General features: G+C 46.2%; 1 protein-coding gene across 1 annotated transcript in view; it reads right to left on the bottom strand.

Moving 5' to 3' along the window:
• The window catches only part of LOC308364279 (protocadherin alpha-C2-like), a 22,167-nt gene extending 10,126 nt beyond the window's left edge, over positions 1-12,041 (bottom strand). The window contains exons 1-2 of the mRNA XM_080837352.1: positions 9,320-12,041; positions 1,802-1,860 (exon numbers count right to left, since the gene is read on the bottom strand). Of these exons, the coding sequence (XP_080693478.1) occupies positions 1,802-1,860; positions 9,320-11,839 (2,579 nt within the window). The 5' untranslated portion in view covers positions 11,840-12,041. The remainder of the gene's footprint in view (positions 1-1,801; positions 1,861-9,319) is intronic.
• Between the last annotated feature and the right edge of the window lie 617 nt (positions 12,042-12,658).

Below are 12,658 nucleotides of genomic sequence, written 5' to 3'. Positions count from 1 at the left end.
GTTGCCCAAATCGCAGTCAACTGGATGAAGCACTGAAACAGACAGTGCCCTGCCTCTCGGTCAAATTGAGTGTATTGTCATGTATGCAGCTACAATATTATACTCAGAGTTTGTGAAAGACAGAGAGAGAGCACGGGCATAATTGATATGTAGATGGCACAATGTTTGAAAACATGTAATCTCCATTGGTGTTATCTTGATGTCCTCTGTTTATACATATGTATGTTTATACATGACACATAGAGGAATATAATTAGATGCATCAGTGAATGTGGTTGGTCTATATTTATTGTATATGTCAAAATATGTGTGTGTTCTTGGCTTATATATGTAGGTCAGCTGTACAGGTCGGTGATGTGGATGCATTTGTGAAATGTGTGCTTGTTTATAGCATGTGTAAAGTGTGTCCACAATAATGTCAACTGTATTGTATTTCATATCTGTGTGATAACTAATGTGTGTGAAGTTGTTTTGTATGCGTGTGTGGGTGCACATGTATGTGTGTGTGTGTCTGTGTGTGTGTCTGTGTGTGTGTGTGTGTGTGTGTGTGTGTGTGTGTGTGTGTGTGTTCAAGCATAGCTGTGAAAGCTCCCCATCGTTCCATCAGCTCACTTGTCCTTCATACTTTGTGCTGAAGGTCTGCGTATCTGGGGGGACTGGCGCTCAGAATGCTGATGACCTATATCTCCCAGATCACACACTGCAGCAAGCCAAGCTGCCGGCTAACCACCCTTATAACACTGCCCCTGCTTCAGTTTCCCTCTCTATCTCTCTCTCTTTATCGCTACTTCTCTCCACATTTCTCCCTGTCACTCTCTATCTTTCTTTCTCGTATTCTATGTATTTCTCTCTGTATTCGTCTCTCTCTCTGTTTGTGGCCATGCATGTTCATTTCTCTATACTTCTGTTTGTGTGCATATTTGTATACTTTTGCTCTGTGTGTTGCAGCATTCTGCCAGTGTGTGTTTGCATGTGTGAGAGAAAGCGAAAGAGAGAGAGAGAGAGAGAGAGAGAGAGAGAGAGAATTAGTGTGTGTGTGTATCTGTCTGTCTGCCTGTCTGTGTATGGCTGTGTAAGTGAATTTGTATATGTTTGTTTGTCTAAGGAGCCATGCGTGGGCTGATGTGGGGGGTCAGACAGATGCTGTGGAGGAGCTACCAGTGGTCAGGGAGGCTGCCGTCCCCCCCCCACCCCCCTGCAGCTCTCCACAGCAACACTGCAGCAATTTTGTCTGCAGGCAAGCAGGCAGGAGAGGGCTGCACATACCAGCTGCCTCCACCCCCTTCTCCTTCACAGACTAACATCTGTGCTGCGTCTCACAGGTCTGTGTTTTCCAGCTAGCTAGTGCTGGAGCTAACTTGGCCCTGAACTAATGTGGATGTGGCCCAGCCCTTGCAAGCATCATCTGGCCCTGATCTGTTACCGACTGGCCATGTCCACATGAGAACCGTTCCAAAAGTCAGCAAGTAATTAGGTTAGTACCAGAATGCAAATGAAGGAATGCAATGGGTTTGCATCTTTCCAAAACTACTGCAATGAAAATAGTACAGGATGGTGGAATAGGGGGAAAAAGTATTCTCTTTGTGGGGCACTGTACAGGAGAGGAGAGGAGAGACACACAGGAAACACACTTGAATGGCACTGTGAAAGACACTACTTGAGAGAACTTACATGTACCTATCTATCTAAACGTGGGACGGGTTGTGGACTAGCACTTTTGATGACTGCAGGAGGAATGTTAGGAGCAAAGTATAAATCTTGAGAGGGTGAAGTCAGGACAGGAAGAGTGAAAAATGCTTACCTTGCCATTCCAGCCCTCAAAGACGCAGAATATCGCCATTCAGCGTTTGGTCCCTTAGCCTGGAGAAAGATAGAGTGAGAGCCACAGATAGAAAGGCAGAAAAATATAAAGAAGGGATGGAGAGAGGAAGAGAAAAGAAAACAGCAGTCTTGGTTAGATCAGTAGAGCAGTTGGAGCAGTAGAGCTTCATGAAATAGTCATGGCCCTGACTCTGGCTTTGGCTATCTGCGTTGTGATTTAAAGTCTGTCATTGAGACTCAGTGGAGACTGAAAATGGTGACGGTCACGAACCCTTGAACACTCTCTGGAATCAGAGGAGTCTTTAGATGGAGCACAGCTGGTCACTGAGGGAAATGTGTGTGTGTGTGTGTGTGTGTGTGTACATGTCTAATAGTGTGAGGGTGTGTGTGAGGGTGTACTTAATACTGTGTAAGTGTGTGTGTGTGTGTGTGTGTGTGTGTGTGTGTGTGTGTGTGTGTGTGTGTGTGTGTGTGTGTGTGTGTGTGTGTGTGTGTGTGTATGTGTATGTGTGTGTGTGTGTGTGTGTGTGCGTGTGTGTGAGTGTCTAACACTGTAAATCTGCTCGAGTTGAGAGCTGCATGCTGGAAGCCCATGAGCTCATAGAGGAGCCAGAGGCTGCCCGGCTAAATTACTGCCACATCAGTCACACAACAGATGGGTTTCTGGGTAATCAAATCAGCAAGAGCCCTCTCCAAGGCAACCACAACCCCCTCCTTTCACCCCACCCCACCCCAACGCCGGCCTGTGGTTAGGGGCTGCAGTCTGACAGTGACCCATATAGAAAGATATAAGACACCCTCTGGAAGAGCAAGCATTTGCAAGATGGATTTCCATTTCATTTTTGGTCACTAACTGCAGGTTGATAAATTGACTTGGACAAAAAAAACTCAGTCATGAACACACGTGCACACACACACGTGCACACACACACAAACACACGCACAAACACTCACACACACACACACACACACACACACACACACACACACACACACACACACACACACACACACACACACACACACACACACACACACACACACACACACACACACACACACACACACACACACACACACACACACACACACACACACACACACAATGCTAGTCCTTTGTGTCTCATGAATTTATAATGACCACTAAAAAAGATGACATCATCTTAAGAAAACAGACAATGCCTTGAAACTGGACACCCTCTTCCTCTTCAACCCCCCCCCCCCCCCCCCCTCCCCCCACTCCACTCCCCTATCACGAGAAAGACAGAGGATTCAATTCAATGTCAATGCTCCTTCATTAAACCTCAACATCTACAGCACATTCACTGCGCCACTGCCTCTCTCTGTCTCTCCCACTTCATTAAACAGGAGACGGCGGAAATGTGTTGCCTCTCCTCCACCTCTGCCAGAGCTCTTAAGCTCCATTCTAGAAAGTCTTGTACATCGTTGAACTTTAATGCTGTGAAAACTGCAGCCAGGCTATTGAGATTATTCCAGCAAGTGTGGAACAGTTACAAGAGTGTCTGCATCCAATGGTTTTTCTTATTTTTCCTTGTATTTGTCCTGGTAATGAAAGTAGTTTGGGGAATAAGCATGGGATTTAGGCTTTAGCAAGTGGCCCAGATAAATCGGGTAAATAATGTCCTTTAATCAGGTGAATTCGGTGGGGAGTATCGGAGAGAGAGAGAGAGAGAGAGAGAGAGAGAGAGAGAGAGAGAGAGAAGAGGATCTAATTTGCAGGGCCGGAGAAGCGCACACAGGCTGGAGGTTAATTTCATTGCCCACACGCTTATCTCAGCCAGACGTCTTCTGTTCCAGACGTTCTCTCCACACACGCATGTGTGTGTGTGTGTGTGCGTGTGTGTATGTGGTGGAACCGACAATGACTGCCAAGCGCCAGGGACTTAAAGAGCCCTGAGGGGGTGCGAGCACGCTGCTAAAATGCTCCCTCCCCCCTTCCACTTCCCCCTGTTACCCCACGCCCCCGCTTCTGCCCTCCCTTCCCTGGCTGTCTCTCCCTGACCACACCTTGACCTCTCACTCCCTGCTCAAGGCTATGCAGACACCTTGCTTCCCTCAGGCCTGATCTGCGATCAGTTCAGCAGACTGGCTCATAAAAGCTCAGGCTGGGAAACGCTTTGATCAAACTGTTCCAGGATCAACGGCTGTGGGCAGTTTCTGTGCAAAACGTCAGCTGCAGCAGACATCCAGACACTGCGCTGGAATTCAGGGAAATCAAATCAAACGACTCGTATGTCCGCTCGTTTGAGTAAACACGAGTTCATGCCAATTAAACAAAGACAAAAATACTTAAAAGCACACAACAGTGCCTCCCCCCCCCCCCCACACACACACACCAAATGGCCTACATTTCTGGAGACTACTGTGGGATAAATAAGGCCTCGTTGCTGTCTAGGGCCGGGTTTCCCAATAACGATGAATCTTTGCAGTTACAAGTGTTCTGTATGAGTGATGCAACGAACGTTAATTTTTTAGCAGGTAATGCTAACACGCATGCCCTGCTCTTAAGTAGACCTTAATGGCTTACACACACACACACACACATAAGATATCCAACATAAGCCTGCTCTTTGCAGTTTGCAAGTGCTAAACAGTGAGTGGCCTGCTGCCCATGCAAGAGCTCTTTTAGGTATCCTTGAAGAAGGAATTAGGATGGATGAAGAAGAGGAAGAGGTTGAGGAAGATACAGAAGAAATAAGTAAATAAATATAAACCTATGGCTGACGACACTCAAATTTTGTTGGCTATACAGTATGTTACTCACGGTTAAAAAATATAAATATTTTCAAAATAATTTATTCATTCGGTCATTATAATGCTCTGAAAGAGTTCGTTGCCCAATCTTTTTCAACATTCTGCAGCAACTGTTGAGCTATTAAAAAAACAAACAACAATATGGCACAGACAGTAAAAAAAATTGTAAAGGAAATGCTGGCATTTCTGTCATGCCAGCACTAAAGCAAGCGTGACTATACCAAGATTTTGTTTAATGGCCTCTACTTATATTTCTTCAGCCAAATCCAATCATTTTGCACTCAGTGCTCTGGATGAGCATGTCTATGTTATTACCATCTGCACACTGCTACAGCCTGTCAGCTTAAGGTGAGCTGAGCTGAGCTTCAGTGCAGCTGCTCTGGACATCAAATTAGGCAAACACGAAGTGCGGGAGAAATACAGACTCTTTTGGGGGGAGAGACAAATATGTAGTATGGAAATATGGTGGAATATAATATAGCATGAAGGGTTTTGTAACACACACATGCAGGGTGTAAGTGTGCGTGTGTGAATCTCTGTGGGTTTTCTGTGAATTCGTCTACTCTAAACCATTTGATGAAGTCAAAAAACTTGTCTTTTTTGGAGATTAAACAAGAGGGAGAAATACAGGAAGAGAAAGAAATGAAGACTCTTTCAAATGAGAAAGAAATCTGTAAAATGGAAATATGGTGGAATATAAAATAGCACACACACACACACACACACACAGATAGAGAGAGAGACTCTCTCACACACACACACACACACACACACACACTCACACACACACACACACACACACACACACACACATACACTAATGTATTCGCACCATGTCAAGAAAGTAGCAGCATACAGCACAAAGTACAGTGGATTTGGGGAAGTGGATTTAAATTCAGTAAAGCGGAAGGCATGCTGACACATGAATGAGGAGATTTGGCGCCCATTTAAGTGCCACTCATACAGATATGGTGTGCCAGTTGGAGACCAAGGAGGAAACTACCCCCATCCCATCCCATCCCAACCCCCAGATCTGATGACAGCCTCATACAGGAGAGCAAATCCCTGAATCATCAGCCCTGTGACAGGGACTTCAGAGGCCTTCATGTTTGATAGTAATATGAAGGGAACACTAAAGAGCAGTGTGGGAGAAGTTGGATGGAACAAGGTCAGACACCTTCACAGACACACACACACACACACACACACACATACACTGAAACCCATAATGGCTAACACTACCTTCATTTGAGAAGGCAGTCCTCATCCCATTAAGGCACCATTAGAGACACTTGGCAACTCTGGGCCTAGCCCAAATATGCAGGAATCAGCACATTACCCGAGTGCAGACAGTGGGGAACAGTGAGTCACTCAGGCACTGAATCTTACAGATAGATTAAAGAGAATAGATTATGACCGTTTAAAAACCGCAACAACGCCTTAACTGTATCAAGAAGTAATTATCTAACATCTTTTTTGGAATAGTTGATTCCCTTAGATGGGATAGATGTTATATTGTAAAATATTTTTCACCTTTCATGGGAGCCTATATTCTTTGAGAAGGTTAAGGAGCACGCTGACCTCAAAAGGGATTCAGTCCCACAGGCTATGCAGATTTACACTATAAATAATTTACACTATAAATAACTTCAGCTGGAAGTTCAAGTTCTACTACTACTTTTCATGATTATATTCCAACTTGTAACTTGTACTGAGTGTGCATTAGGCAGACTATTGACACAAATAGTGTTTATTATGAGCAAATATGACATCTGGCCATTTTGTTGTAGAATGGCTGATGAACATTTTGTCACTTCATGTCATTTGACACTAATATCCATGACCATGACATGCTTTTATCTTTCTAGGCAATAAGGTGAGATTTATTTGAAGTAGAGGAAAAGGTTTTGCAAAAAGGAAGGGACTATGCCTTATCCTGCCAGTTCAATCTACTCAGTTGGCCTATTACAGTGGCTTGTAAACATTCAGATCAATTGTCTGCTTTGTAAGACTGTGATTGTTATCATTCGTGATTAGAGATATTAATAAGTGCCTACATTGTTACAGTAAATTAAGTTGTGTTTAAGTATTTATAAGTAGCTGCTGACATCCATCTGTTCCTTATTTACAGAATTTAATAGACATCAATATTCATCAACTAGTTTACTTACACTGATAACTTTAAAGAATCATATGAAGGTTTTCCTTTAGATTTGAAATGCCAATATTCAAGACTTACAGTGGTGGCCAAAATTATTAGAACACCTTACAGATCTGAGAATATTGACCTTTTTTTTGTCTCCGAAACATTATTTAATTTCATAATGTAAATGAAACATGCAGATGGTTGTTCTGAGCACAACAAATATCAGATGAAGTGATTCCTACTGTTTTTATCCACTTTTAACTCTAATATTTGGTACGCCCACCTTTGGCAGCAATTACAGCAGCACATCTCTCTGGCATAGAGTCAATATATTTCTTGAGAACTTCAACACTAATGTTATCCGATGCCTTCTGCAACTCAAGCTAAAGGCTTTCCTTTGAATGTACACTAGATCTGTCCAGTTTAATTTCCAACTCGCCCCAAATTTGCTTGATGGGTTTGAGGTTCGGACTTTGAGGGGGCCGGTCCATAATTTTCAATGTTCCAGAGGATTCCTTCTGCCACAGGTCGTACTGGCAATAGTTACAAGAATGTTTAGGGTCCTTGTCCTCTTGGAAAATAAATCCAGGCCCATTAACGCCACTCCCAGAAGGTACTCCATGCCTCACCAGAATGTTATGGTATACTTTCTTATCCATGATGCCATCAATTTCACCAAAGTCATCTGTTCCTGAGGATTAAATGGCACCCCACACCATAATGCTACCCCCTCCTTGTCTAACTGTTGGCTAGAGACACTCATTTTTATATCTCTCCCCCTCACTTTGTTAAACATACACTCTTCGCTTGTTGCCAAACTATTCAAACCTGGACTCATCAGTCCAAAACACTTTATACCAATCTTTCTTTGTCCATTTCTTGGTGTTTCACTCTATTTTTCTCTTTCGGTAATGTTTCTGTGCTGCTATTCTGCCAAAAAGTTATTTTTCTCACAGCTTCCGACGCACAGTTCTTGGGAACACTATTGAACCATTAGCCATTGTGGTGTTGATCTCGTCACCAATTCTCGTGAAGTCTTTCTTCAGTCCTTAAGACTGAGAATTCTGAGATGCTTCACTTCACACAGTTTATTTTTTCAGCCTCTCCCATTTCTTGGGAACACTATTGAACCATTAGCCATTGTGGTGTTGAGCTCGTCACCAATTCTCGTGAAGTCTTTCTTCAGTTCTTAAGACTGAGAATTCTGAGATGCTTCACTTCACACAGTTTATTTTTTCAGCCTCTCCCATTTCGGTTCTGGTGGCATGGCGTTCTAAAGTGTATTTTACAGTGCTTGGACTGAATGTCAAGTCCTTGGCTATGCGGCAGTAGCTACAGCCAGCATCAAAAAGGGCCTTTATTCGAACCCGTTGCTCACTCATTAGCTCATTCTTCACCTTAGCCATGTTCAAAGAGCAACATTTGCTTTAAGACTGCCTCTAGAGGCTTTGAATCTAAAACAATAGGTGGTGTGGCCTCAGTGACAAACCCCTTATGTTACCAATCACTTAATGCGGAAGATAGGCCTTGTACATTCAAAAGAATCACCGAGCTGTGTCCTAAGACTCTTGCATCACCATCAATTTAACCACGACCACACCTGACAATGATAAAACAAGTTATTTGGCTTCTTCTGTGAAGGAACATGATTGTGTGACATTGACAGTGAAATAGGCCTAGTTTGTTTTTGTACGGAAATTGACCTTAATCTACTTATGATAGCTCTATTCTATGGTTTATAGAGCATAATGATGACTTTGTAGGTATTTCATTAGTTTTAAGGGTATTTTAATGGCCAATTCAACAAAAACAACTGAAACCTCTTAAATATGCCTAGTGTTCTAATAATTTTGGCCACCACTGTACATTTACTCAGTGTCTGCCTTGAATCTGTTATTCCTCAAATTTAAATGTTTAAATTTAAATGATAATGTCTTGTTCTATCTGTTTCTTTGCACATGGCCAATAACTTAATTCTCAGGGACTTTGATTGGCCCTAACTGCTGAGATTAACATTGAATCATTTAAAAGTTGACCTTATATTGAATATTTACTGGAAATATTGGCAAGAATTTGACTTGCATATGGATTTTGTGAAATAGATTGGCTCACACTGACAGAATTGTTGCATATGGAGGCATAGACAGTTATTCTAAATCACTGTGACTCAGAGTGGCAGATTCTGCATCAGGTTTCCACTGTTATTTCCAGATGCTGTCAAACAATAGCCTTGACTTCCTGAAAAACAAGCTCTAGATGTCGTACACCATCATACTCCCCGTCTACAGTCCCCACCTGCTACCTGTAAAAATTGGAACCTCAATAAGAAGTAGGTCATCACTCAATATTTCTGACACAAAAGCCCAACAACAGACAGCACTAAACAGGCTTTTATCTGCAAACCATTTCCTGGCTGGCTGTATTCTCCATCAGGATTCAGGTGGTTAGGAAGCAATACGTTTAGTTCTAAAGGCAGAATGCATGTGGATATGTCTGAACAAGTAAGTGAATATCTGAATGTGTGTCTTAACTCTGAATTGGAAACTGAGAGATGCTTTTAACGGGGAGAAGACACACCTGCATCGCAGCATCGGGCACGCTGAGTCTCCTCACAAAGCCGCTGCCACCAGTAAAGAACCGCTCAGCGCCGCTGCCCCAAGTGCCGCTGATAGGTCGGCCCGTGTTGTAGAACATGAAGGTGTCGCTGCCGGACGTGGCGGTCAGGCAGGTCTTGTAGCAGTAGGTCTTGGTCAGCGAGCCGTTCCCTCGCACCTCGATGTAGTGCGGCTCCACCTTGAGGTCGCGGCGGAGCACCACGTTGTTGTTGGGCTGCCCACCGGGTCCGCCGCCACCACTGGCCCCGATGGTGGCCGAGCCGCCGTCCTTGGGCGCCTTCTGAGACACGCAACACGGGGAGCACGAGCCAGGCTGCGAGCAGTAGGCGTGGCAGCGTACGATAGCCAGCACCACCACGGTCACCAGGAACACAAAGGTGGTTGCGCTCAGCGCCACGATCAGGTAGAGGGTGACGTTGGAGAGTTGCAACTGGCTGTGTGGCCGGATGATCCGCTTGGGGTCGGGCATGACCTTGGGCGGCACCTCCATGATGGCCACGTTGATGGTGGCGGTGGAGGAGCGTGATGGCAGGCCGTGGTCGCGCACCAGTACCGTCAGGCTAAAAGAGGTGGAGTTGTCCTCCTGGATGCGGCGCGTGGTGCGCACCTCGCCTGTGTGCTCGTGCACCTTGAACAGGTCTAGGTCGGACGCCTGCTCCAGCACGTAGATGAGCCAGGCGTTAGGCCCAGCATCTGCGTCATACGCCAGCACCTTGGTCACGAGGGCGCCTGGGTCAGCATTTTTCAGCACCGTCTCGGTGGAGCGCGTTCCGTTGGCCGGCGGGTTGATGATCTCTGGCGTGTGGTCATTCTGGTCCATCACATAGATGTAGACGGTGGCCACGCGGCTCAGGGGTGGGATGCCCCCGTCCTGAGCTTTGACCTGGAAATGAAACTCCCGCAGGGACTCGTAGTCAAAGGAGCGCAGGGCATAGGCCACGCCTGTGTCCGGCTTGATGGACACGTAGGAGGTGACTGGGATGCCGTGGTTGTTGTCATTGAGGACGGTGTACGTGATGCGGGCATTCTCGTTGACGTCCGAATCCTGGGCCTTGACGGTGCAGAGGGAGTTACCTGGGGCATTGTTCTCAGGCACATAGACAGTGTATGAGGTCTGCTCAAACCTGGGTGGGTTGTCATTTACATCAGCCACGTCCACCTGGATGGTCTTCTGAGAGGAGAGGGGTGGAGTGCCTCCATCCGTTGCACTGAGGGTCACGTTGTAGGCCGCTATTGTCTCACGGTCCAAGAAGGCGGAGGTCACCAGGGTGTAATAGTTTCGGAATGACTTGATCTTGAACGGCAAGCCGGGCTGGATCTCCAAGCTCACCTGCTTGTTTTGGCCCGAGTCGCGGTCCGTCACGCTGATCAGCGCCACCACTGTGTCGGCACGGGCATCCTCACGCACCGGGCTGGACAGCGACGAGAGGACAATCTCGGGGACGTTGTCGTTCACATCCATCACCTCCACCACCACTTTGCAGTGGGCTGCCACAGCAGCAGGCCCCTTGTCCATGGCCTGGATGTACATCTCATAGGAGGTGGTGTCCTCATAGTCCACATTGCTCTTGACACGGATGTCTCCCGTGTTGGTGTCCATGGAGAACATTTGTCTGACCCTCTCAGGGGTGTAGCTGCTGAATGAGTAGAACACTTCGCCATTTGTGCCCTCGTCGAGGTCAGTGGCATTGAGCTTGATCACTAACGTGTCTTTAGGCGAGTTCTCTAGCAGCTTTACTTTATACACAGAACTGTCAAACACGGGCACGTTGTCATTCGAATCCAGGACGCGGACGTTAATTTTTGCGGTACCTGTCAAGGCCGGAGAGCCACCGTCTGAGGCTGTCAGTATTAGCTCGTGGTAAGGCGTTTGCTCGCGATCCAGCGGCTTTTTGAGCACGAGCTCGATGTGCTTGCTGTTCAGGGATGGCTTGTTGGAATCGAGCGCAAAGTGCTCGTTTGGGCTGAGGCGGTACTGTCGAACCGAGTTAGAACCCACGTCGGGGTCTTGGGCGTGCTCGATGGGGAAACGAGATCCCGGCAACGCCGATTCTGTAATTTCTAACTGGTATTCGTCCCTCGGGAATTGCGGGGCATTGTCATTCGCGTCCAGTATCTCCACCTCGACATTGTGCACCTCACGCGGATTTTCAAGAATCACCTCGAAATTCAAATGACAGGAACTGCTGGAATCGCACAATGCCTCTCTGTCGATTCTGTCACTGACAAATAATCTTCCGCTCTTATTAACATCGAGGTACCTCTTACCGTTGTTAGAGGATACCTTAATCTTTCGGGTGGAGAGCTTTCGGATATCCAAGCCCAAATCCTGTGCGATGTCACGTACAACCGCCCCATTTTCCAGTTCCTCTATGACTGAAATTTGTATCTGTCCAAAAGCAAGGCCACAAAATAATAACAGTACCAAAAAAGAAAGAGGCACATTAATTTCTATGCAGTTACATTTCCCGGCAACAGCCATTGCAAGAGCATCGGAGCCGCAGACGGATTAAATACAGCTTTCCGTCTTCTTTATTTTGCCGAAAATTACCTCCGACCACAGGATCAAAGTACACCGAGAGGTTTCCCATTTATGTGCAATACGTGAAATATATACGTTCCGACTTCAGTGTGCATGAATACCTCTCAGTTGCGTCCATATTTCCTTTGTCCGTGAAGTCTTTTTTTCCTCTCTCTCCCTCTCTGCGCGCCGCTGACGGGTGTGTTTCCCTTCCACTGGTGCTGCATATCTCTCGCGCGCGCTCGCTTCCTCTCTCTCTCTCACTCGCTCTCTCTCTCTCTCGCTGACTCCCACCCTTCCCGCCTCACATCTAGCACCCCTCCCATTCTCGTTTCACCCCATGCTTCTCCTCTCCTTTCCACGGATGAGTGTGATGGTGTCGGTGCAGAGCGGCGGGGGAGGGGTTGCTGTAGCGTGCCCAAATAAACCAGGCTGCTTTTCAGCACCTCAGGAATGAACAGCAGTGGCCGAACTGCATTGTCGGCGATGCCTTTATCTTTCTGCTCGGCAATTAATGAACCGCAAGGGCATGGTCTTCTACCGCTGCCTGCGACGCCTGCAGCTGCAGATGTTCAAAACAGGGACTGAGCTACCTGTTCCGTCTCAGCTCTTGAATTGTGGTAAATTTGGCGACACTCATTACTGCTCCACCTCCCATTTTAATATCGGCAATGGAGCGCCCTGCCAAATTAGTGGCGGTGCCCCTTTTTTTCATTACAGGAAATCTGCAATCGCTCCCTGCTGTGAGACAAACCCCTACAGTCAAATTTTAAACATGCT

Source organism: Sprattus sprattus (genome assembly GCF_963457725.1).
Source record: "Sprattus sprattus genome assembly, chromosome: 1".
Taxonomy (NCBI): domain Eukaryota; kingdom Metazoa; phylum Chordata; class Actinopteri; order Clupeiformes; family Clupeidae; genus Sprattus; species Sprattus sprattus.
The sequence above is the reverse complement of the archived record's forward strand: the minus strand, read 5'-3'. Positions and strand labels throughout refer to the sequence as shown.